Raw genomic sequence first — 27,650 nt, 5'->3', positions numbered from 1 at the left:
TTGTCCTCTTCTTCTCAGTCTTTATCCACTCTGTGTTTGCTGGATTTATTGCACATGGACAGACAGAACAATACAAACGTGAATCTCCGTGGAATCAAACAGTAGTTTAATTAAGGTACAGCCTTTGTAAAGGGACAGACAAAAAAGCCAGCCGGTGTCAAAAGTAGCATCAGGTGGATACTTTAATCTATTTTAATCTCCTTTAGCATAATCCTCACAGCCTACAGCACCACACATACTGGAATGCATACCAAGTGAAATACTAACATGCTAGGTTAAACAATGTTTTTTTGTGAAAAAAAAGACAGCTGTGGTGCTCTATTTTCACTTTTCACAAGAGAAGAACCACCACATACACACATGACATGTCAAAGGTCAATAAGTGCAGCGTTATAACAGAGAACTGTTCATAATGATAAAGACATAAAAATATGTGAACACCTTTAAGACTTTTGTTCTTTCAGGAGCGGCTTTAACATAGTCTGCCACCAACTGCTTGACAAGATTATAGGTGAAGTGTACTTCCGCTTGCTGACCTTCACCCAGCTCCTGTCTCCTGTGGCTCCAGGCTCTATCCTTATCTCTCCTTTCTCCACTGTCTCCTCCTGAGACAGAGGAGGGAGAGCAAGGATTACGTGGCATTAGAGGTATTTGTGGGTTTTAAATAGTTTGATCAAGACTAGCGCTGGTGACCGATTCTATTCCTGAATATTTAGCATATGAAAAACTTCTAGATTTCATAAACTGGAATGTATTACACAATGTAGATTATATCCACTATAATATTGAAAAAGCAAATATCCCCTGCTGGCTGGTGAACAACGTTACACAACCGTTTTGTTGACATTTAAATGTCAGAGTATTCACATCTCTGGACCCGACTGTGGCACAAAATAGGAAAGTGAATTTTCTCTAAGATATTTAATCATTCTGAACATGATACAAAAATTTCACAAGTATGTAAAACAAACATACCACACATACTCTGATGAAGCACCATATTGTCCTTTGTTCAGCACTTGTTGATTTTTTATTTAAAAATACCTTTTCAGATTGGTCCCACTCCAAATTAAAGGCTACAAGGCAGTTAGACCTAGCTTGTCCTGAGGTAGCTTACTAAATCACAAAGCATGACTACACTTTAAACACATATATATATATATTACAGATAAGGTGATTGGATTCTGTTTAAATAATTCACAGCCTTAATACATCAGCTGCCTTAAAAGGCTCCTAAGTTAGGAGAAGTCAAGACATGTTGTGATGAGGAATGTCAGACTCTGGTGGTAGTTGATTGTTGACACAGCACTTTGGTTGGCAGGGAATTTGTGATATCTTTAGAAAATGTTTGTAATACCAAGGATACAATGAGGAGAGTGCAAAACTGTGCTGTAAGTCCAGTCTGATGGCCCCCTTCTCTATGGCAGGTCCAGCATGCCATTTTCCTCCAGAGCTTTCTGAGTCCTGTCGTAAACCTCCCCGGTGGCCTGAACCACCATGTCAAGCACTCTGCTGAACTCCTCCTGGTTCTGAACACACACCAGCCGGTAGAAGAAGCCTCTCTCTGGCATGGCAATGAAAGCCAGTTCGGCAGCCCGGCGGACAAACCAGGTGTGGTGGTTGGCCAGGGTGCTCTGGTAGGCCTCACGGCACAGCTCAGAGGGGCTCTTGAGCCGGCCAGCCACAGGCGTTTCTGCCAGCTTTTCCAGGAAGAGCTTCAGCCAAAGCAGGGCACGATGCAGGCGCAGGAGAGTCCGGCATCCAGAGTCTGTCTGGTGGTGGAAGTCCACCACATTTCGGTCCAACTCTACCTGGATCATGGAGCGCACAGAGTGGTAAGTACCAGTGTGCGGTGAGGCCGCTAAGTCATTCTTTGTTTCAGCCTCCATGTTTAATAAGTGTATGTCTGGGCTCAGCTCTGCTTCACGGTTCTCCTCTGACAGGAGGGCCAGTTGTCGAATTATAGAGGTCTTAGTTTCTATCTCTTTAGATATCAGTCCCACCATTGGTCCCAGAGATTCCATGAACCTGCAGAGGAGTAACACAGAACAAGATGAATCAGCTTACAGGGTGGGGATCATGGCACAGGTCATAAATGATTTTATTCTGCGCTGCTAGCTGTAAATGGATCTTTCTCTCTCACAGTTTCACATATTTATCTGATGTTCTTACTTCACAAGCTCGTCCCAGCTGGACAGATAAGGCTGCAGCAGCACGTCAGAGGTGTAAGCCGGTGCAGCCAGCAGGTGGGTGAGCAGCAGCGAGACCTGGAAGGTCTGACCAGGGCACCCCTCCAGGACATGCGGGCCCTCGGCTCCATCAGCCTTGCTGCTGTTGGACAGCTGGTGAAGCTGGTGGTGGGGGGGATGGGAGGTGTGTGAATGTGGGGGCAAACGGGATTCATTCAAATCACCCATCTGCCTCACAATCATCTGTGTAATGTGCAAGTGATGTAGTAATTGTTTCATAATTTGCTTACCTCATTTACCTGATTATAACCTTTCAAACAGGATTCCCAGTGGTAATCCAAACCTCCCTCTGCAGCGAGAACAAGGGTCAGTCATGCAGTGATTTATTCAGTTATTTATTTATTTTACAGATTTTAAAGGAGCATTATTCTGCCCATCTGGTAAATGCCAGTCTAATATTCACAGTCTTTTTGCTCTGCTTCTGTTTCTGCTGAGCTCCTGAGAGGCAAATTTGGATCTTTAGCTGCTTCAGTGTACAGAAGCTAGTCAACAGCTACGCTTGCATCTCCATGCTGAAAAAACTTTTTTAGTTTTCTTAGCAGAAAGTAATATGAGAGGGAGACAAGGAAGTCTGAACCCACTAATTCATTCTTAAAGCAACAAATACATACATTCTTCTGACAGCTCAATTATTGGTCCTGAGCTTGAGCCGTTTCCAAAGTCTTCTTACCACACATTATATGTGCTGAGATCAGCATACAAATTTCCATGCTTTAAGATCCACAACATTCATACAGACACCATTATTTTTATATCTTTAACTTCAAAACCAGGCCTTTATTGTTATTTTTATTATTACCATCAGATAGGAAGCATGAGCTCAGTTCATCTGTGGTGTACCTGAGGGATGTCAAACCTCTTGGCATTCTCTCAGAGGCCACACAGGGGTCATCATGTACGTGTCTGACCACCTTGCAAAACTGACACTGGCAATAACAGCTCTGTTCAGTGACTCTCCTCCAAACCGATTCAGAAACATTCAGCACAGCATCTGAGCTGCCGGTCATGGTGAGTTTGACTTAATTTGTTTATATTATAAACACAGCAGAGTCTAAAAGGAGCTGTAACTTTAAATAAACTTTGACAAATGTCTATCTTTCAATAATACAGTCAGATGTGACTGACTGAAGGTACAGGAAAAAAATAACAACAAACATTTCTGTGGAGTTTAAAGTTCTTTTAAAGGTGAATGAGCAGAAAGTGGTGTGACCACCATGCCTGCCAACCCACCATGTGACACATTCCTGATCCGGAGCAAATTCATTCCAAACAAGGGAAGGATTGTATAGATTAATAACACAGAAACCACACACACACATACACATACATAGAAATACTCACGAAGCCACAGCGATCCGAGGAACAGCAGGAGGACTAAGATAGCTGCAGCCGCCTTGCTCTTTACACCCATACTTCCCGGTTTGGGACCAGTCCACTTCTGCTACTTCTTTCTGTCTTTTTATTTTAATTCCTCTGTGTATCACATGAGGACTTGTCCCCTACACTGGTTGTCACCACAATTACTCTCTACCAGACCCCTGCCTCTGACCCCCCACCCCACCCTTCGTCCTCTTAAATCCTTCATACTCCTCCCTAAATCCTCAAATAAAAAGTTTTGTCCACCGTTACTTCCCTATTAATATTAGATGATCTCCCTCCTAACTCTTTTCTCTGAGTTTCTTTGAATCCACGTCTTTCTTTCAGTCTGCCTCTGTGCCTAACTGATTTCGTCTGTCTGTTGTTGGGTTGCTCAATCTGAGAGTCCAGAGATCAGCTGAATGCAGTCATTAACTGATAAAGCACAGCCGCTTGTCTGCTAGTAACCTCCTTCCTCCAGCAGATTCATCTTCTATATATGAACCATATTCTGGTTAGCTCGAGTAAACATTTGCTCCCTCGCCTCTCCTCCCACCTCCACCCTCTCTCCCTCCTCCCTCTTCTCCCTCTTTCTCCCTCTCTCTCTCTCTATAACTCATTTACACACACACCATTAGGAGTAGTACATTTCATTGACACACAAAACGTTTTGCTCTGTGGCAGCATTCAACCCTAAAGTCATGACAACCCAGTGCAAATCTCTGCATTGATTTATGTGTAAGACAACGGATGTAATGCCAAACCAGTGTTTGTCAATGAATAACAAAGTCTAACCCCACTGATCTTTCCTGATATAGCAAAGGGACAAAGATGTGTATTCTAATCTATTTGTAGATATGACAATGTGATGCTCTGCAAAACGCAAATCAACACCATAAAGTTGATTCACTCTCATACTGTTTTGGTCTTAGGTCTAAAGTCTGATGCAGATCATAAAGGGTCTTTCCACAATTATCACTATCAGAAATGATACACTGGAAACCCAGTGATTGGTCCCTATCTGTGAGTCTGATGCTGTCGGGGGTGAGGTGAGCAGACATTGAACTCTACGCTTCAAGCCACACTACACGTGTGTGCTTGGGAAGAAGGACTTAACAATGGTATTTTTTTCTGCTGAGGAGCGGGAAAAAAGTGAAAGCAGGGGCATTCATTACCAGGCAGGGAGGGTGGGGGAGTGGTTGGTCTTGGGGCTTTTATTCTGTGCAACCAATGGATGATCCAATCTGAAGCAGGCAGCATCTGAAGAGGGGAGGCTGACTCCCCAGAAAAAATGTGCGACCCATTCAGAAAACATGCAGGGTTGTTTGTTTTATGCTTGTTTGTGGAAAAAACAGTCAGCTTCCTATCTCCACATGTGATTGGAGAGCTAGCAAATGCAGTTACAGTGGACTAAGAAATGCTGAAGTAATTAACAAAATATCTGTAAACATTTGACTCATTTCGGATAATCAAGGACAGATTTCACAACTACAGTTTACATTTAAGTAATATTCCTACTGTAGTTTACATGGTATAAATTCACTCTGTGTGTTTAGCATGGCAACAGCATGTTGTTCTCTGTCTCACTGCACAGCCTTACTGTAGTGAGAACCACATCTGGAGAGTCAAAACATTTAACCACAGGATGGAGTCTGGCTAAAACTGTCCCAAGCTTCAACAAAGGTTTGAATATAAACAGAGCTGACATTTTTAGGCTAGGATGATGGAATGTAATGATGTTTAAAATTCTGATAGATCACAGGTTGATTTATATTGATGCTTTTATGTAGAATATATGAGGGTGAATTCAGTTACTTAAACTATTCGCACAGCAGTCAGTGCCTATATTTACAAAATGTTGTCATTGCATATGCACATACAAATGCATTAACTTTACAATGGTTTGAAGCCCCTGCTTTACAGTCTATATTTAAACTAGTTATAAAAAAAACAGTTACACTGGCAGACCTTGTCTAACAGTTTGAGATGAAGCTGGAAGAAAATTCTTGGCTTGGTTGGTGCTCCCTCTATATTAAAATGTGAAAAAATAAATAAACTTACTGTTTAACATGTTGTACTGCTCAACCTTGCGAGTAGCAGAGCTGCACTCACAGTTCTTGTCCTGTCAGTGGACAGACAGCCTTGGATTTGAAGCTGGACAGCTTCCGTCTTTGAGTGTGGGACACATAATCTTCCTTCTGGAGGCTCCAGTTACCTTAAAGAAGCTCATCTCTGTTTTCCTAACTGTATATTTAGAAGTACATCGCATAGTCTGCAACTCACATGGCACATTCCAAAAACCACTGTTGCCCTTGTCGCCACACAGTCACTACTTATGTTACTCACAGCACTAATTATAATAGCAGATTCAGCCCCTGTGTTTGATTTGATTTATTAAAACATCTTGACACTTGTCATTGTGGAAAATATAAAAGACTTATCTTGAAGCAGACCTGAGCCTCTGTGCACAGTTTTTCAGTTTTATGAGCATTGTCTGCCTGCAGACCTCTAACCCCAGCAGCCTGTAGACACTATGTCACTCCTGGAGTCTGCAGCTGAAGTGGTAAGGGTCTGCTGTATGTATTAATACACAGCAGAGAGGCAGAGCATGCCTGCACATGCTGGCACCTCTTTACCTTGTTGCAACCATTGGCTTTGTGTGCCTTCTCCTCAGTTTGACACACACAGGCAGGCAGACAAGTGCAACACAAACATGCAAAGTCAGTGTCACCTAGAAATAGAGTTGGCATGAGCACAGTTGTTGTCTAATGTACGTGTTGTCTAATGATGATGATGATTATTGTGGTTGACCGGAGTGTGACTTGAAGTCCTGCTTTAGTGCCTCCAGCTGCTGTGTAATCTGAGCCAGGGACAGCAACAGCCGGGGTGGGCGACAGTCAGAGTGTTTGGTGGTGAGGGGGGATTTGGAGCTCTTCCTCTCTCTGTCTTCTCTCACTCTCGTTCTCTCAAACTTTATATTTCAATATAGTGCAGGAGAGATATTGGAACATGATTGTGGCACGTAGTTTTTGGATATTTGTTGGAGTTGTATCTATTCTGGGGACTTTGATGGGTCTGGGTAAGTGGCGCAGTTTGGCACATCCTGATTCACTGGCAGCCTGTCGTCTTGCCTGTAAAGCCTTCTGCCTGTCATGTGCAGGCAGAAGATCACAGTTCTCTGAAACTCTGCAGTAGCTAGCAGGGTATGAAAGACTTTCCTTAATGCATGTTGAAAACTCACACATTCACTTCACACTTTTGTACATGATCACATTTGTTTGTGCATATTGTGCACCTACTTTAAAATTGATTTACAATGATAAAATGCATTCACTTTTTTGACATCATTTTAAACTTTTTACAATTTAACCAACCATGTGATAACCATGTAACACACCATTTAAGGGTTGGTCTATACAGAGTAAATCTTGAGTCCATCAGCTTGGCATTTTTGTAAAAAAATCCTCTTTGCCAATGTGTTGACACTTAGCATATATTAATATATTGTGGGAAAGAACACATTGATATTTCTTTTGTTAATTGGTCACTACAACATCAAAGCAACATTTGAAATGACCCTATAGTCAAAGTGTGATTTTAGCTTCTACAGGCTTCGTAGAGTTTTTATGTTCAGAACCAGAATGCCATTACATGAGCTTCCAAACTAATCAAGGCAACTGGATTGACTTGAACATGGCTGACATGCAGAACTGGAACATAAACTAGACATCCATGAAGATGTGAGACACAGTCAACTGGGATGAGCTTGCTTTTGCCCCAGACAAACATTGCTGTTGTAATGTTTACTGTGCCTGTTGCTTTGACTATTACACTTCCTGCTCTGCTTTTCTTTTAGTATAACAAGTCAGTTCAGCCAAATGACAAAACAAAAACATTTTATCTGCCGAAAGTTTTCTTGTTTCCAAACCATGTGAACCACCTCCACCCTTCCGCAGGCTTGAGTGTCAGCTGCAGGAAGTGGAGAGGTCAAAGCGCTGACACAAAATATTAGCTGTACTTTGTATCCACATATTAATGTAACCGATCCCCATGAGTTGACAGAGTGAATGTATTTAGAAGCATTTTGAAGCTCACAAGACTCATTTCAAGTCTCACATCAAATCTGTTACTGACACTCTTTACTACAATGAGCTCTCTGAATGCTTGTGCATAAAAAGGGGCATTAGCATCAGTTTGTGTCCATCCATCACCGAACAGCCAATCATTTAAATCCACTGAAGCATTCAAATGACACAATAACATAAAACAGAGCCTTAAAGCTTTAGTATTTTTAGTAGATCGATCCAAATCTTCTAAATCTTCATATTTTTCCAAAACACACCTGAACCTGCAGTTCAACATTTACCGGTATACGTCAACTTTGTTTGCTCTTCCATGTAATTCATTATTTAACAATTGAAAATGAACAATGCCTCAGGGGGTGACACACCTCATTGCTGTCATTACACTGTCTGCTACACATATTGTCCCATGGGTGAATTACAGCTTAGAACTATGTGACATATTTGTACCTGATTGAGCTAGCCCAACTGAGGAATGAGCCTCTCACAGGGACGCCGACACATTTACTGCTTTGTTGAATTGGTTGTTGTCATCATTTTTTGTCCAATGGCATTATGGATGATTGTCAAAGATGACCTGAGTGTGACTTGAAGTCCTAGTTTAGAGTTTCCCGGCTGCTGTGTAATCTGAGCTGTGGATAGTGACAGCTGGGAGGGAAGATGCAAAGGGTCGGAAATAACCTCTGCTTTGCTCTGACTTAGTTCCCACTTTATTCAAAAAAGATCACTGTTGTGGTAGCGTGTGCAGTTTTTCTCCACACGGTCTGTGTTTTTCTAAACACTTGTTGAAAACAGAATTGACCCACAATAACTGATCAATAGATGACACTTCTATCTGTGTTTGTGAAAAATAGGTTTGGATTTATCAGAAGGTAGCTAACAGAAGTTAATTTATAGCACTTATGATGATGTTCAAAGAAAATGTTTAGTTAACTTTGGACATTATTGTAAGAACAATTATTAGGATAGATTATGATAGCTCCCTCAATCCATCTTTTTCTCCATGCAGCACAGTGCAACGAGGAGACAGAGCTGATCAGTGACTTGTTCAGAGGTTATAACAAGAACATTCGCCCGGTGGTTCATCCTGAAGACAAGGTGGAGGTCCAGATCAAGCTGACCCTCACTAACCTCATCTCCCTGGTGAGGGCTTGATTTTGTTGGAACAAATCCAATCATCATTTCAGCGTCTTTGTCACACATCAACAGCATTATTCATCATTCAGTAATGGCTATTGTACGTCTTCACTTATTCCACAGAATGAAAAGGAAGAGACTCTTACGACCAATGTGTGGATTGAGATTGTGAGTTCTCCTTCTATTTATACTGATCTTCAGATTTGAATGTCCTTGTTGACAGTTCTCTCAAATGTCATCTACAGCAGTGGACTGATTATCGCCTTGCCTGGAACACCTCTGACTATTACGGCATTGATATTATTCGTGTCCCATACAACACTGTGTGGCTTCCTGACATAGTCCTTGAGAACAAGTAAGGCTCTAACAAAGAGAAGTGAAACTCTGTAGGTCCTCCTGACTACACTTTAATGTTGACTCCTCTGCCTCTCTATTCTCTTTCTCCGCAGCATTGATGGCAAATTTGACGTGGCTTACTACGCCAATGTGTTGATCAGTAACACTGGTTGGATGTACTGGCTGCCTCCTGCTATCTATCGCAGCACTTGTGCCATTGAGATCACCTACTTTCCATTTGACTATCAGAACTGCACACTAGCATTCAGGTGTGGTATAATCTTAAAAGACGCATCATTCCAAATCTATTTCTTTACTGTATGTCTCTTGTATTCTGTCTATAGATCCCAAACCTACAGTGCCAATGAAGTGGTCCTCATCTTAGCCGTAGGAGAAACAAAAGAAACTATTGAGTGGGTGGATATCGACCCTGAGGCGTTCACAGGTGCTGTACATCCACATTCGATAATACAATATTATATAAATTCACATTTCCTCTCTCGCTTATTATGCTGTCGTCCTCCAGAAAATGGTGAGTGGGCCATCGTTCATCGTCCTGCCAGGAAAGTGATCAACACTCGGTACTCTCCAGATGACCTGGAGTATCAGGAGATCCTGTTCAATCTGATCATCCAGAGGAAGCCCCTCTTCTACATCATCAATGTCATCCTGCCCTGCTCCCTCATCTCTTCATTGGTCGTATTGGCTTACTTCTTACCTGCACAAGGTCAGAAAGACCTCTGTTTACTAATGATGTCAAATAGAGGTCAGGTAATAAAGCCTCAAGGAGAAGGAGTCAGTTTTAGAAAACGTAGCTCATATATTTTTTAGTGTACTGTTCCTTTTATTGTAGAGGTTTGCACCTGCCAGAAATGTGATATCATCATCACTGCCAAAATAGCAAATAATCTGTGGGTGCCAAATAAGGTGAATAGAGGTGCTGGGTGACTTCAAATCCTCCTTCATGGAAGGCAGCCATCACCAGTGTAAGCTTGTGTGCTGCTTGTCCTGGTAGAAGATCACTTGTCAGCTTCCTGCACTAAATCTTCATGATTTTTGCCAGTAGCTGTCTCTAGTGATCACTGTAGTCCACCAGCAGCAACACAGGGGTCCCAAACTGTGGGAGATACCTGATGATCCTTTTGTCATATCAGCAGTTTCAGGGCCTAGCGACATGACCAGACGTATATGTAAACAACCCAGTAAAAGCGATTTCACTGAAAGTATCCAATTTTTGATTGTGTCCTGTCTCTGTCTCTCCTCTCACAGCTGGAGGACAGAAGTTGACAGTGGCCATCTCTGTCTTGCTGGCTCAGACTGTCTTCCTCTTTCTTATTGCTCAGAAAGTCCCTGAGACGTCTCTGTCTGTCCCTCTGATTGGCAAGTAAGTCCCTGTGTGTTCTCTGCTGCCCTCTGCTGATTGTGTTTTCCTTTTGTCTGAATAGTTTTTAGTCTTCTCTCTAACTCACATCCTTTCTTATGTCCTGCTCAGGTACTTGATCTTTGTCATGTGTGTCACCACTCTAATTGCTACTAATCAAATTGTGGTGCTGAATTTCTCGCTGCGCAGCCCCAGCACTCATACCATGTCACACACCATCAAACGCGTAAGCAAACCCCAGTCACATTAGTCTATTCAAGCTGTCTGTTTTGTAAGCAAATGTCTCCTCTGTCTCTGGTAGATCTTTTTGGAAATGGTACCTCGCTTCTTGGGCATGTCTCCACTGGTGGATGACAGTGAGGTGACAACTGAAGTAAACGGGGTGAGGGAGAGACGACGCAGCTCCTTTGGCCTCATGCAGAGAGCAGAGGAATATGTACTGAAGCAGCCGCGCAGTGAAATGATGTTTGACAAACAGAGAGAGAGGCACGGACTCACACGATCAATTGGTGAGATGTTTATTTTGAAACAGTTTCAGCTTAATTGCATGCTCACCTTAATACCACATATCTGCCTGAGATGTAATGCCTACTAACTGTGAGTGTCTCCTTCCACCTAGTGGACAACATAGATGTCAGCAGCACAGCCAACCTGTATAAGAGTTTGGCCCAAGCTGCACCAGAGATCAAGCAGTGTGTGGATGCCTGCAACTTCATTGCTGAGAGCACAAGACAACAAAATAACATTGGATCTGTGAGTGTTGTTTTAAGAATTTTTACGGCAGTTTTACATTCTATGTTTCTTTTAGACTGACGTGTGTACTTTTGTTTCTAAAACACACAGGAAATTGAGAGTTGGGTTCTGATCGGGAAGATGATTGACAAGGTGTGTTTCTGGGCTGCCATTCTCCTATTCATTATCGGGACAGTGGGGATTTTCCTAACTGGACACTTCAACCGGGCTCCAGATTTTCCATTTCCTGGGGAAAATAAAAAATATGCTCCAAGTTAAGAGGGAAAAATATCCTTTATCTTGGTTGAAACACTTTGTGCCTCATGCTGTCTGTAATGGTGAGTAGTCTTACTCATTGACTCCTAGGCTATGATCTGGGATTGGGTTAAGTCTGTGCAGCAGGGATTTGATCACAACAAGTCTGTGTTCTTATTAACAAACCAGACTTAGTGTTAGCAACATGCATCAGGCAGCTGAGGGTTTTCACTCAAACTCAGTTTGAAGTTTGTCAACTTGGTGTAGGATGTATATATTAAATTGACTGATCAGGTCTAGTGAAAGAAGTTGTTTTAAATCACTACTGCAACGCCCATCATAATACCAATCATACCTAGCATATTAGTTTTACTCTGGTCTTGATATAAAATCCAGTTCAGACTGTAGGTCTTAGGTGTTTCTGGAGAAAAAAAGCTGAAACTGCTTTTGGAAAATGCCGAGAGGGTCAACACATTAACACTGTTACACAAAGCAGTGTGCACTGGAACTGTGTTGCTGGACAGAAAATAAAGAAGATTCATTAAGCGAAGAACTGGTTTTATACAGATGTGCCATGTTGCCCATATATCCCACAGGAAAACATTAAGAGTCTCCATGCATGTACTATGTCTTACTGGAAGAACTGGTGCATGTAACATGAGCCAGCCTGCCCTCAATTAAAGCCTTATTCAGCTTACTATGACTTATTTATTGTGAAGTCTTGTTAGAGGTAGATGGCCTAGGTTATTGTCATATTGTTGTGCCATGGTTTTCTTTTTTAAATAAATACTTTATTTTGTCCACCATGATGTTTAATCAGCTTATTGAGCAACAAGAACATGTTTTTGTGCTTGTAGTGTGGTTGGCACCATCATGTGGTGTGAAGCTGTACTACAAACAAAGCAGACAGAACTGAATGTAAGCTTTGGCTGACTTTATATGGTATGCACAGCTTCACTTACTGTAATACATTTATTGTATGTCTGATTTTTTTAATTAAATAATATGATATAATATATATAAATTATATGTACTTATATAGTATAAGTAAGTATATTAGCAAGTATATGTTTATACAAGTCTCTGAACAGCCCTTTTGTGGCAGGCTCACACCCTGCAGCCATGAAAGGGTGTGGTTAAATATCACTTGATTTATCTCATCCTGGATGGCTGATCACCTGACAGGACTGTTATGATCTTGTTTGTACTTCCTATCAGCTGTAATTGTGATTAAATGTACTCTAATCTTTGCTACTTGACATATCAGCAAAACTACATTTTAGCTAGCGTTTGCTGAAGCTATAGCGCGAAATGTACTTCCGGTGTGCAAGTTTTTTTTTAAATAAAGTGAAAGAGTTTTTGTCGCTGCTTATAATTTAAGACTTTTGAAAAAACTTTGTCAACATGCCTGCAGCGAAGTACAAAACTATTATAAAATCAGAGTTACGCGCTGGATTTTGTGTCAGTATAAAAGAGAGATAAATTTTAACTACTGATGTTTAACTTTGAAAAGCCTAACCGGAAGTGGAACACATAAGAAGCAGGTTAGGGTCAGACACGTGCCGCTAGTCTCCACCACATCGTTGTGAAACTTTGTTTATCCTGCTGGCGCCCTGTCGGGACTTGTCTAAAGTGTCTGTCTCCCAGTCATGTGAACAAAATACTACGTCCTTATCATAAATAGGCCAAAAAAAAAAATTTATTTTCTCATACGTAACTGTTATAAAACAAGGAATATGTATAGACCTTCAATGCTAAAGCAGCAGGAAGCCTGTCACCGCTTTCTTTTGCCTCTGTCCCACCAGACACCCAATGGGAGGGACTAAAGAGTGCATCACCTACAGGGAATACAGATGAACTGTCCCCTGACACGCAGCCTGGGATACGGTGAAATCTCACGTCCTGAATAAACTGTGGATTATTTTGTATCATCTGTGTGGATTAGCTGTTTGTGAGTAATCCGTGGCTGTAGCGGAGCCGAAAGTAAGTAATTTTGGGCCTAAAGTTGGGGCACATATCTCACTCCGCTGCGCCGTCGCAGTGCTGTCGCTTATTAAGATCATCCAGCTGCGGTTTTCACACGATCACACTAAAATCAGAGGGATGCGTAAAAAATTGCATGCTGCACAACAAAGAGGGCATTATCGTTATAGTTTTGTGAATGATGGTGCAGTTGTTTTGTGGAACGTGTCGCTGTAGGAAACCTCGCTAATGGGTGGAGACGACAAAACTTAGCCTTCAGGTTTTTCAGCCTGGTCAGCCGGAATGGTTCTCCTGGTGTTTTGAACGGACTGAACAGATTAAAATAAAGAAGTGTCCCATCCATTCAGCTGTGACAGGAGGCGCACACATTCAGTCTAATCCAAATCACCACCACCATCATCATCATCATCTCTAATCTAAAGGGCACATCTTCATAAGATTTTGCCACATATGTTACAAATCTTCAAATTAGATGCTTTAAAAAATTTTTTTTTTAATTCTAAGCAAACATAAGAAAAAGCTATATTGGGCGACAATGTATTGTGTTAGAACTCTCACAGGCGATTGTTGACTCAGCATTGTTATTTTAGTCATGTAGGAATTTATGACTAATACTCACATTCTGTCATGTGGAAGTGCATATGTAGGCTATATAGGTCAGAGACAGGAAAGGCACACCTTCCTTAAGATTACGTATGCAAGACACAGGTCATGTTAACTTAGTCTCAACTAATATTACTGGCTAGCTGCACTTGGTGTGCATTTTCTCTCATCTCACTTTCTATAGTGAAACTAGCAGCCAGTTGGATTTCTGGGAATTATCTGGTCCTTTAACTTGAAGCAGGTTCACACATCAGTTAAGACTGTCAGTTCACTTTTTATGTTTGTTGATATTCTCAGTCATCCAGGTCATAATACGTTGAAGCAAGATGTCTGGACTTGTAGAGTTTTCTTGAAGATGTTCATCCAAGCAGCTTCCTCTTCATTCTAACTGTTTGGTGGGAAACATGGTTTATATGTAGTTGCAGACCTCAGTGGGTCTGGGTGAAACTCCCAAACAATAGCACTTTTATGTGCGGTCATTTATAGGCTACAAATGAGCTCCTGCAGAAGTTCATTACAAATCCACACTACTTTGGACAGCCACTGCTTTTATATATATTGTTTAGCCGTTTAAAGTCAAATAAGTCAGAAGAAGTACCTGTCCAGTTGAAAAAGTTTGACACTCACATCTTTCTTAAACCAATAATGCACCACTGCTTACCCACACATAGACATGTCTTCTCTTGACCATTGGTCCAAGCAGACAACTTATAAATGTTTTTCTCTGATGATCAGAAATGAACTTTGGTAAAGCAAAATTGTTAGCCTGTTAATAAGTGACTATAAACACCACTTACCTTATGATGATCTGTGATCTAACCACAAAAATCCACAGAGACTGCATCATTAGTCTGTGTTTATCAACAGAAACCATGCAACATCTTATATCAATAAACACATCAAATCATTCAGTTCTTTACATACATTATAATGTATACACCGTAAAGCTGAGACAATATTGTGATAGGTTTTTGGTTAGAATGGAAATCTGGGCAGCCTTACTCAGCCTCTGAAGGTGAAGCACTGCATTGTTGGAGGTGCTCAGTTTCACTTGTAGTCACACCCACTGTTCGCATAAACATAACATAAATACCTCAGCACCATTGCTCTCTCAGTGCAGTGTTTTCATGTGTTTATGTGACTTGAATTTTTTCCGAGAGTAGGATTTCCTGGTAAAGTCTGTGTGTGTCTGCACATGCATATCCGCTCTATCAGTCGGGTGTCTCTTAATATAGTCAGCAAATTTAGACATGTGCTCATGTATTATAGAGCGTAGGAGCTGTCACTCTCTTATAAACTTGCACAAATTTCAAAAGGTGTGAAAAACAAGCACCAGTATGTCACATGGTCACTTGGAAAAATGTTATTTCAGGAGAAACACCACTTCATTCTTGCCGGCCTAGCTCTAGTTGCAGAGGGTGCTGGGTATTTAGCTTGGCGGTAACCTAAGTAACCAGTGCACACACAGCGCTGTACCTACAGACACAAAACAAACACAACAAAGAAAACAAATAACAAGATTTTCTTGTTAAGTCAACCCCAGATTTCAGAGCAAAAAGATTTTTCCTTTCTTTTTATTGCTAGTCTGCTACCAAGTGAACATATAAAGACTGACCCGTTTTAATGCCAGGGATCCTTAGCTTTTATGGCATGTGTGTGAAATGAAAAGGCTCAGGATGTATAGAGGTGGCTATGCTTAATCCTCATTTTATTTCAAACTCTGTCTCTGCTCCCTCCCTCTACTGCCTTGTTTCCCAGGAAACATTCAGCCATTCAAAGACATCTACCCCCACACATACACCATACAAAAGGTTTTCATACATACCCTTTGTCCTCGCTGGCGGCTCTGTCATGAACTTCTCATGTGTCCTAATATCAATGAAATGATCCACAGGTAGATACCATCAGCATATGAAAGCTTTTGGCACTGTTACGGTTGTGCTTAATATAATCAGTCCCTGAATGGTGAGATTTACATTGAATTTCCATATCTCTTGTTGTATGAACATGAAGGACTCTCTATGACTGTGCCATTGCCACTTTGATTGGCTTAATACGACTGCCAGTACTGCATGGCTGCTGTTCAGAAGGAACTGCTACTTGCTGCTGTTTTTACTTATGCTAGTAGTATACTGCTAATAAACACCTATCATTAAATAGAAAAAAGTTAGTAGCGAATAGGCGAGTAAACCTAAAACTATACTTATACATATGTATATAATACTTTGTTTGTGATTGATGCAGCTGGCATCCGCAACAACAGTACAATGGCCAGTCCGGAGGAAATAATCGAGCCAATGGTGGTGAACTCAGCTGCCCAAAACCTGAACAGGAGGCGCTTCTCACAAGACATTCACAATCTGAGTCCTGATGAGATCGATGGCCTCATGTCGAGCAGTGGTGAGAAAAAAAAACAGACTAAATATTAGGTGTAATGAGTGGGGTAGCTCAGTGAGAAATCCTTTCATTTTGTTATAACAATTCTAATCTGATTGCAGACGGCCGCCCCTTCCTCGTGGTGCATCATCTTCCTGAAATCAAAGAAGCTGGTGTACCTTACTTAATACCTGGTGTTCCTATTACATGCAGAGTGGACAACACAGAGAGACACACCACCCGCTCAAAGGTACATCTGTCTTTTTACAGGTATAAGACAAAGCACACATACAATATATCCTTATTCTTATGAATTGTGCCAACTGTTAAACATAGAACAGCCCACTGTGTGTCCCTTACATGATTTCAAGCATGGTAAAGGACATCCAGACTACCTTGATCGTACCTAAAGCTATTGAAGTTCAACAGTCTGCTGTCCCCATCTGTTGTTTGGGTGTTTAAACTTTGTGTTTGAACCAGCAGGCTAAGTTGTTATATATACACTTTGCCTTCTAATTACTCTGGGACTTCCTTTGTGTCGGGTGTAATTCAGAATGCACATGTGATGTTTGGTAAACCAGATTTGTATTGAGTCAACAGTGTTCAGTGATGCTGATTGTTTTGTTTTTTTTGCTGCAGCCAGTATGAAGGAAAATTTAAGGGATTTACTTTAAATCTGGCACAAACTCTGGGTGAATCAATGACATTTTGGTGGTCAAAGGTGCAAAGTGAGAATCACAGTGACCTCACAAAACCTGTCTGCCGATCATGGCAAAATGATTAAGTGATGATATTTTATCTAACATCTAACATCTAACATCTAACATCTAACATCTAAGCTTTACTTATGTAAAGCTTAGATGTTATTTTTTTACTGAAACACTTCCTGGTTCAGCTGTGATCTACTGTATTGTAGAGGTGGACTGTAGACTTCTGTAGTTGACACTTGGTTTGTGAGAGAATGCAACCAAAAGCTGAGAAAATAAGACTCAAGATATAAAATATGCTCTAACCTATAGTGATATGCTCAGAACATTTACAACTTAAGCAAATGAAAATTTCCAGTTTTAAACTATTTAACTAATGTTTCTCCAGGTCAATGTAGGAACCTTATATACAGTGCGCCTCACACATGGTCCCTTCAACTGGACAGTGAAGAGGAAGTACAAGCACTTCCAGGAGCTGCATCGAGACCTTTATAAGCACAAGATGATGCTTCACCTGCTGCCTATTGGAAGGTCAGTGCCTGTTTCTCTCTGTCATGCAAATCCGTCTCTCACTCTGAGACATGAGCATTTGGAAAATCTGGCTTGTTTTGAGTTTTGATTGTCCCATCACACAGCGCAGTCAGTGTTTTGAATATTCAAATTTCTCTCAAAGGTTTGCAAAGGAGAGGCAGCAGCTGAGAACCATGTCAGAGGAAATGCCCAGCTTACATGGGACTGAACGGACCAGGAGAACGTCAAGCAAAATGGTATCAAATAAACAAAACAGATACAGATATAGAACTGTATGTAAAGTACATCATGTGTGTAATGTAAGGAAGCACAAAAAAATAGTTATTAATAAGGTCAGGCTTTATTAAGACACTGATGACCCAAATGTTAAAGGATCCTGATATTCTTATATATTTCAAAGAAATGTTATAATTTATACGTATTTATTTATCATGTCTACAAAAATAATTGAGAAATCCTGTTTTGTATTTTTAGAAATACCTTGAGGAGTACCTGAATGAGCTGCTGGAGAACACGTTCTGCAGGAATGACCACAGCATGGTAAACAAGTGTTGCACCTATACACATGCAGCATGTTCACATTGTCTCAATGTGTTTTTTTTCTTCCAGTTGGAATTTCTCTCTATTGGTGCTCTCTCCTTTGTCACTGATCTTGGTCCCAAAGGCTTGTAAGCAAAACACTCATACTGCGTGTGTGATAGAAGTACAATAAGATATGGCTAAATGTGTGACTGAGGTGTTTTCATTTATCTTAGGGAGGGACCTATTTCCAAGAGGTCTGGGGGTCACAGGGTCCAGGGCCTGAACTGCATTGGCCATCATCAGGTCTGTTTCCGCTGGTCCCGCCGCTGGTTGGTGGTGAAAGACTCCTTCCTGATGTACATGAACCGAGACAATGGCTGCATCAACTTTGTGCTGCTGTTTGATCCGGAGTTCAATGTGAAAGTGGGCCGTGCATACACCGACACCACATATGGAGTCTGCATTGAAAATTTCACACGGTATGTCTGCTTTGTATTTGCATGTACTGAGAACTGTGCAGGTGCTTTGTTTGTAACACAAGTAGCCTGCTTGTTATTTGATCAGGAATTTGATAATCAAGTGCAGCAGCTACAGACAAACCCACTGGTGGAATCATGAAATCAACCGGCTGGCAGAAACCTGTGACTTTATCAAAGTGCAGCGCTTTGGGGGATTTGCTCCATCGCGAGCCAACACTCTTACAAAATGGTCAGTGGTGTCTGACATTTGTAATAAATGGAATAACCTTTTGCTTCCCTCCTTTAACTTTTAACATTTGTGGTTTATTGATTCATATTGTTTGAAGGTATGTGAATGGAAGTGGCTACTTTGCAGACCTGGCTGATGCTCTTGAACATGCCAAAGAGGAAATCTTCATCACAGATTGGTGGTATGTGTCTGGAAAGGCCTGGATTACTGATCACATTTTTAGTATAACCGATGTGTTTTGGCTACATTTTGATGTGTTTTCTAATGCAGATATTTTATTTTTAGGCTCAGTCCTGAAGTGTTTCTGAAGAGACCAGCAACTGATGACTACTGGCGGCTGGATAATATACTCAAACGCAAAGCAGTAAGGATTCTCTATGTTGTTCTTCTGCTTTAAAAAATTAAAAAATACTGTTTCTGTTTACATACATCTAGAAATGATCATTAAGAACACATTTAACAGCATGTTTATCATTGAAAGATACATACAGTACATGTGGCTGTTGTATGTAGTGAACACTTAAAAAAATTAGAATTAATTTATGGAGGCTTTAAATAATTTTCAATTTTGATATGACCTCTGCAGTCTTTGTTAATGACAATGCGTTTTTTGAACCCTCTCTGCAGGAACAAGGAGTCAAAGTATGTGTGCTGCTGTACAAAGAGATGGAGATAGCACTTGGCATCAATAGCGAGCACAGCAAGAGAACTCTAATGGACATGCACCCTAACATCAAGGTCTGCCATCTCCCTGCATAAATCTATACAGAGAAAAGCTACTAAATTTTAACTACCGTATTTATTCACATTTTAATGTTACCCTTGCCTCTGTGATCCGTCAGGTAATGCGGCATCCTGACCATGTGTCCTCTGTGGTGTTCCTCTGGGCTCACCATGAAAAGATGGTGGCCATTGACCAAACCATAGCCTTCGTAGGAGGGATTGACCTGGCATTTGGGAGGTGGGATGACAGCCAGTACCGGCTCACTGACCTTGGTTTGCCTGAAAAAAGTGAGAAGCAGCCAAAGGAAGATGTGGATGTAAGATGCATTACTTTTGTCAGTTGGCACTGCTCCAGTTTGAATGCGTTTACAATATGTGACAGTTGACTCTGTTAACCAGGGTAATGGTGTGGCTGACAATGTAAAGCCATCTGAACCAGTCACACAAGCAGAGCAAAAGCCAGGAGATCTGACCGGTAACACAAAACTGTGGCTTGGGAAAGACTACAGCAACTTTATCAAGAAAGACTGGGTCCAGCTCGACAGGCCGTTTGAAGGTGCACATCTAAATCTCCCTCTGTATCAAAAGCAGACACTCTGAGAGATCATCGCAGGTAGTTGAAAGTATTGTCTTTTATTGTTTTTTCCAGATAATGTCGATCGTACCCAAGTTCCCCGCATGCCGTGGCGTGATCTGTCTGCAACTGTCCACGGCAAAGCTGCCAGAGATGTTGCCCGTCACTTCATTCAACGCTGGAACTTCACCAAGGTCAGACATCAGAGAAAGTTTATAAACATCATCATTATTTTAAAGAACAGGACAATAATAAATCCTCTGACGGGTGAGCTGAAATTCAATTTATAAAAATTATGAACATATTTATTTTGTCTTTTCTTCTTTAGATCTTCAAAAACAAGTACAAGGATGACTTCTATCCTTACCTCCTTCCCAAGTCTCACTGTAATGCACACAGACTGCCATTTACTGTCCCTGGGTCAAAGAAAGCCAAAGTGCAGGTATTTAGTCACACACACACATCAAATGTTCTGAAGTCAGAAACTGGGTCGGTGACAACACAGAAAACCAAAGGCAAACTGAAGGCTTGAGCCTTACTGTAGAGACAGCGCTTTCCAGTGCTTGTATGAGAACTTTTGAGACTTTTGAGTCTTAGAAGCTCCACTGGGATCTTATATAAAGAGTGCTTTAATCGGGACAAATACAAAGAATTTGCAGAGTGCTGCAAAGTTTCCACATTTGGTTTTAATAAAGGAACCTGTCCAGAAAAAAAATAAAATGACTCTAATTAACATGACCATTGCCCAGTGGATTAATGGCCCCTGTTGACTCCAGTTTTTACATCTTGGACCACAGGGTCGGATCTAACAGGAAATCAGATGGATGTCTTTTACAACAAAGAAACGCTGTTCTGGCTCATGAAATGCAGCCATTCAGTATTCGGTGTTCTTTGCCGCAGCAGATGGTGGAACAAAAGTGAAGCCTGTAGAACAAAATGACTCCCAACATATTTATCCTGTTCAGTAAAGCCAGAGAAAACAAATGCACTGCCAAGGACACAGAGGGATTACAAGGGGAAGCATCTTATTTGCAACAGGCTCGATGGGAAAACTGATCCAGATTAGGAGAGACATCAGCATTAGCACCACAATGGACAGAGATAATATTGAATTAAGGCTGAATGTGCTACATATAGCAACTTTGTAAAGATGATTAACTCTGTCAGATCATTGCGACATTTACTATATTTAAAAAATCAATCATCATATGTCCCACTTTTAAAGTTGTTCAGACTTCAGTGAGATTTGGGAAACAACAGCTTTCTCAGTTTTCTCTCGTTTGTATCTTGTTTCTGTTGTAGGTGGTGGCCTGTAACTGTAAGCCTTACTCCTCAATATGTGGCAGCTTTCCTATCAGGTTTAGTAGCTGCTTATTTATTCAGGTTTCAGTGCCTCAGATGTCACGTGTCTTAGACCTGCAGCAGCAGTGTCACCGTTGCACACATGTTCCTCAAACCAAGTGTCTTGAAATATAATTGAATGTTAATTTGTCCCCAGTGCTCATACAGTAATTGGATAAAAATGAGTCATAAACAACACTGCTGTGTATGTATTGTCTCAGGTGTTGCGCTCTGCTGACCGTTGGTCAACGGGTACCTGTGAGAGCTCCATCCTCAATGCATACATCCACACCATCGAGAACAGTGAGCACTACATCTACATCGAGGTAATACCGCAGCATTCTGAGCTCTCTGTTGAAGAGCATCCTAAAGTATTTTAGCAAAATTGCCCAAGAATGTGTTTTGATTTGTATGAAACTACTACACTTGTTTTGTTTGTGCTGATCAGGGTGTCTGCATGTGATGCTTCCTTAAGCTGCAACACAGAACATTACATATCACATCACATCACTAAGAGTTTCTGTGCCCAATATGTGTCTCATTATGAGGTTTCCTGAGTCTCAATACAGTCCGATCATGCCAACTACCTACCTGCTTCAGTCCTCACCTCATACTGAGCCACCATCTGCCTTATCTCTGTCCTCAGAACCAGTTCTTTATCAGCTGCACTGACAAGAAGACCGTGTATAACGAGATCGGTGATGCAATAGTGAATCGAATCCTGCGTGCACACAGGTCTGACTTGAGGTCACACTCTCTTAAACCATGAAGTTAAAAAGCAGTTTTTCATGAAATCTGTGCTGAATCGAGAAATATTCATTATCAAGTCAATGTTATACGAGAAAGAAATCCGCTTCTACCCAACATACAGTTTTGACGTTGTGTCTTATTGCAGAGAGCAGAAGAAGTACAGAGTGTTTGTGGTGATTCCTCTCCTTCCTGGATTTGAGGGAGACCTGAGCACAGGAGGGGGAAATGCCATTAAAGCTATTCTGCACTTGACTTACAGGTGAGAGCCTTTTCCTTCCCATTATCATCCTGCACTCAGCCCACTGACCAGAACCAGCACTATAACACACAGCAGCCACATCTGAGCTTTTATCATTGCTTGGTTTTGCTTAATGATAAAGAAAATATAAGTAACACAAACAATGGTGCGTACTTCTTCTGTTTGAAAATGTTAACATGCAGATAGCACACACTGAAGTATGCAGACTTTATTGCAACTGTGTGTATTTAGTCAATCATTGAAAACATTCTGCTCGTCATGTTTATTTAAATTGTATTGTCCTAGGACCATGTGCCGAGGGGAGCACTCCATCCTTTCACGACTTAGTGAAGGTGAGTTTTCTGCTGCTCAATCTGCAACGTTTACCTCACAATCCACCTGACACTCTTCCTCTCTAACATGTCTCTTTCTATCTCCTTGTGTTGCTCCTTTAAACTGAAGCTACTGGTACTAGGTATCTGCACTGCAGCCTCCATTTTCATTCTTCACTCCTTTTCACATCCTGTTTAAACATCCATGTGGCTGTGTGTGTGTGAGTCTCTTGCTAAATCTTAGTATTATTTTATAATCCTTTGTGAGTGATGTCGTTCTGATCTGCCCTCCAGTGAAAGATATGTGGACCGAGTACATCACACTCTGTGGCCTCAGAACACACTCCCAGCTCTCACAGTCACTTGTCACAGAGCTCATCTATGTCCACAGCAAGACCCTCATCGCAGATGACCGCTGCTACATCATTGGTGAGTTGCCACCAACAAACTCATTATAAGTGTTAAGCACTTGTTGTCGATGTATTTGTGAAAATACAGTAGTTTGTAGATAGGTTTCACTGTGAGTACCATACATATTCAAATAAAATGTGTTTGAGTCTCTGTTGTGTACTTGTTTAAACACAAGGTTAATACCTGGAGGTGCTTATGTATTATGTTATGTATAATATATTTTCTTTACTCTATACCAGTTTTCATTCTTAGTGGTCAAGTCCATCAATCCTGAACTGGTTTTTCAGTGATGCTGATGAATGCTTTTCATTTTACACTTATTATGCACTGCAGCTGCATTTACAATGCACACACTGCTGCATGCACTAAATATACCGTACACTTGTGACTACATTTATCAAATCACCCTGAACTTTAGTCTTCCTGCTCACATCAGCTTAGATTATTTTGACAAACCTACTGATCTTCTAGGTAGGCATACTAACTATCCTCTGCCTTGCTTTCATTACTAGGAGACAGGAAGCATCTGCCTTTATGATTATTTAATATCATCAGTGCAGCTTGTTTGTGTTAGAGAGTCTTTGCTCTGCTCTTGTCATCTCATGTGGCAGCTTAACCATTTAACATATATATATTCTGCTGTGGAGAAAATTGCAGTGTTTTATTGTGAAGGACTGGCAGAATGATGGTTGAAAGAGCAGAACCCATGTCATACAGCTTAATTCACAACTAACTCACCTTCAGTTTATGTAGTATAAGCCGGTAGCATTTGATTGCATATATTCTAAACAGCAGTGAGGGGAAGAAGCTCTCCCTCTAAATATAGCCAGTATTGTGTTTTTTTTCCTCAGTCTCGTGTACTAGTTAGGACAGATTGTAAATGCTTTTGCTCCTCTCCCACCGCCTGTGTTCCAGGATCAGCCAACATCAATGACCGCAGCATGCTGGGCAGCCGAGATAGTGAGCTGGCAGTGTTTGTTGAAGATGAAGAGAGGGTCCCATCCATCATGGGAGGGGAGGAGTATCAGGCAGGACCACTCACACTTGCTCTACGCAAAGAGTGTTTCAGGTAGTGACACAGCATGTTATTCCAGAAATACCTACAAACAATCATTATATGTATGTAGTCATGATCTAGTTTTTAAAGCATAAACTTACTGTATCCGCTCAGTGATTTCTCTGTGACTGACCAAGTATATGCATGGCAGAAGATTGCTGTTGTACATACTAAACTTTTTGCCAATATTATATTTCCCTCTTGTACCAGTGTTCTGGTTGGTGCTGCGTCAGACCCCAGTATCAATATTGATGATCCAATCAGCGATGAGTTCTTCTTCCTGGTCTGGAATGAAACTGCTAAAACAAACGCTTCCATTTATGACAAGGTAAGAACTGATGCTCGATCAGAAGCAACATGCAGCTTCAGTTTTCTGATCTTTTCTTCTCACCCCTTGCAGGTCTTTAAATGTCTGCCCTGCAACACTGCACACAGCATGCGAGACCTGAAGGAGTATTCCAGCCAGGAACGCCTCTGCGACACAGACCCTGAGCAGGCCTTAGAGAAGCTGAAGGCCATCCGAGGGCTGCTAGTCCACTTCCCGCTGAAATTCCTCTGTGAGGAAAACCTGCTGCCCCCTCTGAGCACAAAAGAAGGCATAGCTCCGGTTGAGCTGTGGACATAACAGCAGTTCATCTCCAGGCCAGACTGCTATACAACTGGAAAACAGTGGCTCTACCACTAACGATCCAGTTTTAATTAATACTAATATTCAGCACAGTACACTAAAGTGGCACCTTTACTCGAGCGGCGAGTACAGCCAGAAGACACTTTTGTAATCACTAATATTTTTTAAAATATGTTTTTTTACTGACAGGTCTGAACATAACCACTAATTTTTATCATGCTTGATAATCTGTTAGAACAACCTGTGCTAGGCAGCTTTGTTCACAGTGTCTGCTTCATAACCACTAGAGTGCAATCTGAAGGGCAGCTGCTGGAGCAAAGCACACATAAATGAATGTATGAGTCAGAAGAGGATTGCAAGGTTGTATTGGAAATCAAGCATCTCACATGATCTAGGAACATAGAGTACATTTATTGGTGCAAGAATTTTGGGTGGGTGGGTGGGTGGCTCTCTCTCTTTCTCCCTCTCTCTCTCTTTTTCTCTCTCACTCTCTCCCTCTGAGGCTTCACCTCTCACTGCAGTGCCAGAAAATCTGTCAGAACATTTGTGGTTGTTATGGTGACGGATATAAAGAGATGACTGGATTGTAGCTGAAATAAAGCCTAGATAGTGCAGAAAATGGAGAGCGCTGCTGATAAGAGGAATAACTTACTAAATTGGGAGGCTGTACCAAAAATAATATAATAGAAGAGCCAACCATTTTGTAGAAGCAGAGCTACTTTGGATACATGATCAGGTGGACAAGGATTTTATTTAAAGGGGGATTTGCCAAAAATACCATTATAAACACAGAATTATACATTCCACTTTCTGATCACTACATCATCGGCTGTTTGTGTCCATGTCTTTTTCATCTTTTGGTTTTAGTAGCCATATAACCATACCTGATACAATTTGTGGGCATTATCAGGTTATGTTTTAATCTAACGTTTAGCTGATTTTCTTTAAATGATCCTCATTCCTTATTCTGAGCCATGACCAGGACTACTGCTACTTAGTTATTTGGTATTTATCTCACACTGGACATATTTGTAGCATTGGTGAGAAAAGTAGTTATACAACAAATCTATCTATCTTCAGCAAAATACATACTATTTTTCTAATACACTGGCCTCTGTTATAAATTAAATTAAGGAGCAATTTTTAATCTCAAGTAGTCAAAATTAGACCTGTATCATCAGTTTTTAGGGATAACCAGCAGAGGCACGGTATGTGAAGCTTATAAATGAGACCTGATGCTTTACATTCTTAGCTTTATGGTTAAAGATCAAAGGAGTTTCTTATTACAGGCATGTGCAGCTCAACTCATCAAGTGATTGTGAAAAAAAATGAAGTTAGTGGCTTTATAAATATAATCTGTTATTTACCTCAGGCCACTGACTTATCAATCAGTTCATATATTTTAAAAGAAAGTGGATGGTATGAACAACATGACCATATCTGACTCCACCCAAACATGAAACCTTGTTGAAATGTCAAAGTGAGAATGTTGTATAAACTTTTAACATGTGCCCACGAGTCAACAACACTACCCAGGTGGTGTCAGAGTAAACTATGAACAGGACAAATGACAGAGGTGCTCTACATGAAGAACCTTTCACAGAGGAGACAGTAAGACTGTCTGCAGTCAGAAATGTTGTTTTGCTGGCTAACTCCAGAACTATGCACATTCATTGATAGACATGAGCTCCTGCACACTCTTACCATGGTGTTTGTATCCTCAATATTTGCTTTAAGTGGTATTTAAGGTATTTCCTGTCTGTAAACTGAAAAGTGCCCTTACACTGTTTCTATTATAAATGTGTTTTTTTTACTAAAGTTGTTGCTGGCATTATCAGTACATTTCTATGAATGTCCCACTAATGAAAACATGTTTATCTATTATACTTAACATGATCATTCCGTGAAAACTATAACATGTAGATGTAGGCTGATACCTTAGACTTACTGATGTATGTGCTACTAACACTCAGGGGTAGAGAAATTATAGTCTTTCTTAATTAAATAGAGTGAGGAACACCTTGTATTTGAATGTCTCCTCAATAAAATTGTTTTAAGTATATATATATGTATGAATTAAATAAATATCTACTTTCACTTTTATTTGAAAACATTCCACAAATATTAGCTACAACTATTATAAATGCACATTCATGTGCTTTACTATAATATAATTTCTATGACATATAGTATAACGATGCGACTCAATTTCGCCTAAAACTACAATCTACATGAAAAAAATCAAATCTTGTTGGAAATGGGGTTGATTACTATTGAAGTATTATTCAGTGGAGATATGACACCATGTTCTATGTGGAGGCTGACATGTTCAGTATGTGATCGGCGCTGTCTGCAGGTTATTACCATTTGAAAAAAATCTGTATTCACTTAGGTTTGTTTACAAAGTGTGCCACCTGTTACAGGCAGCTTAAGAAGACCATAAGTAGATATGAACTTGGTAATAAATTGTAAAATAAATGCAAGAATGTATATGTATATTTAAGGAAATACAGAAACTACATTTACCATTTTATGTTTTTAAATATTAAATTATTTATTGTAGTGTTATTTATACTGTTATTTCATGAGAATTTTTGCTGGTAGTATTAGTCCTCCTGAATAAAAGGGGAAAATACTG

General features: G+C 40.7%; 3 protein-coding genes across 6 annotated transcripts; 2 read left to right on the top strand and 1 right to left on the bottom strand.

The window, feature by feature from the left end:
- Positions 1 to 906: 906 nt before the first annotated feature.
- On the bottom strand, positions 907 to 4,111 carry gltpd2b (glycolipid transfer protein domain containing 2b). Of its 2 annotated transcripts, none has more exons than XM_028422556.1 (4): positions 3,591 to 4,111; positions 2,480 to 2,538; positions 2,173 to 2,351; positions 907 to 2,028 (listed from the first exon to the last, which is right to left on the bottom strand). In XM_028422556.1, exons 1-4 carry the CDS (start codon positions 3,658 to 3,660, stop codon positions 1,419 to 1,421), a joined length of 918 nt encoding a protein of 305 aa, XP_028278357.1. In that variant the 5' UTR covers positions 3,661 to 4,111; the 3' UTR covers positions 907 to 1,418. The 2 variants fall into 2 exon arrangements, with proteins under 2 accessions (XP_028278357.1, XP_028278358.1); XM_028422557.1 differs by having other exon boundaries at positions 2,489 to 2,538.
- Positions 4,112 to 6,486: 2,375 nt separating this feature from the next.
- On the top strand, positions 6,487 to 12,334 carry chrne (cholinergic receptor, nicotinic, epsilon). The gene is made up of 12 exons (XM_028422555.1): positions 6,487 to 6,684; positions 8,697 to 8,830; positions 8,948 to 8,992; positions 9,070 to 9,179; positions 9,274 to 9,429; positions 9,505 to 9,605; positions 9,687 to 9,887; positions 10,430 to 10,544; positions 10,653 to 10,767; positions 10,843 to 11,050; positions 11,161 to 11,294; positions 11,385 to 12,334. Exons 1-12 carry the CDS (start codon positions 6,615 to 6,617, stop codon positions 11,550 to 11,552), a joined length of 1,557 nt encoding a protein of 518 aa, XP_028278356.1. The 5' UTR covers positions 6,487 to 6,614; the 3' UTR covers positions 11,553 to 12,334.
- Positions 12,335 to 13,112: 778 nt separating this feature from the next.
- Positions 13,113 to 26,830, top strand: pld2 (phospholipase D2). 3 transcript variants are annotated; one of them, XM_028422551.1, is made up of 24 exons: positions 13,113 to 13,511; positions 16,359 to 16,514; positions 16,613 to 16,740; positions 17,586 to 17,728; positions 17,871 to 17,964; positions 18,203 to 18,268; positions 18,338 to 18,396; positions 18,484 to 18,729; positions 18,815 to 18,958; positions 19,056 to 19,139; positions 19,244 to 19,322; positions 19,586 to 19,696; positions 19,801 to 19,998; positions 20,081 to 20,237; positions 20,331 to 20,449; positions 20,584 to 20,697; positions 21,818 to 21,922; positions 22,243 to 22,331; positions 22,492 to 22,605; positions 22,891 to 22,937; positions 23,211 to 23,345; positions 24,243 to 24,396; positions 24,595 to 24,712; positions 24,785 to 26,830. In XM_028422551.1, exons 2-24 carry the CDS (start codon positions 16,382 to 16,384, stop codon positions 25,007 to 25,009), a joined length of 2,862 nt encoding a protein of 953 aa, XP_028278352.1. In that variant the 5' UTR covers positions 13,113 to 13,511; positions 16,359 to 16,381; the 3' UTR covers positions 25,010 to 26,830. The 3 variants fall into 3 exon arrangements, with proteins under 3 accessions (XP_028278352.1, XP_028278354.1, XP_028278353.1); XM_028422553.1 differs by lacking the exons at positions 24,595 to 24,712; positions 24,785 to 26,830 and adding an exon at positions 23,047 to 23,059 and having other exon boundaries at positions 24,243 to 24,380; XM_028422552.1 differs by lacking the exons at positions 24,595 to 24,712; positions 24,785 to 26,830 and adding an exon at positions 23,047 to 23,137 and having other exon boundaries at positions 24,243 to 24,380.
- The last annotated feature ends 820 nt before the right edge of the window (positions 26,831 to 27,650 follow it).

The sequence above is a fragment of the Parambassis ranga genome, chromosome 14, assembly GCF_900634625.1.
Source record: "Parambassis ranga chromosome 14, fParRan2.1, whole genome shotgun sequence".
In the NCBI taxonomy this organism is placed as follows: domain Eukaryota; kingdom Metazoa; phylum Chordata; class Actinopteri; family Ambassidae; genus Parambassis; species Parambassis ranga.
The sequence above is the reverse complement of the archived record's forward strand: the minus strand, read 5'-3'. Positions and strand labels throughout refer to the sequence as shown.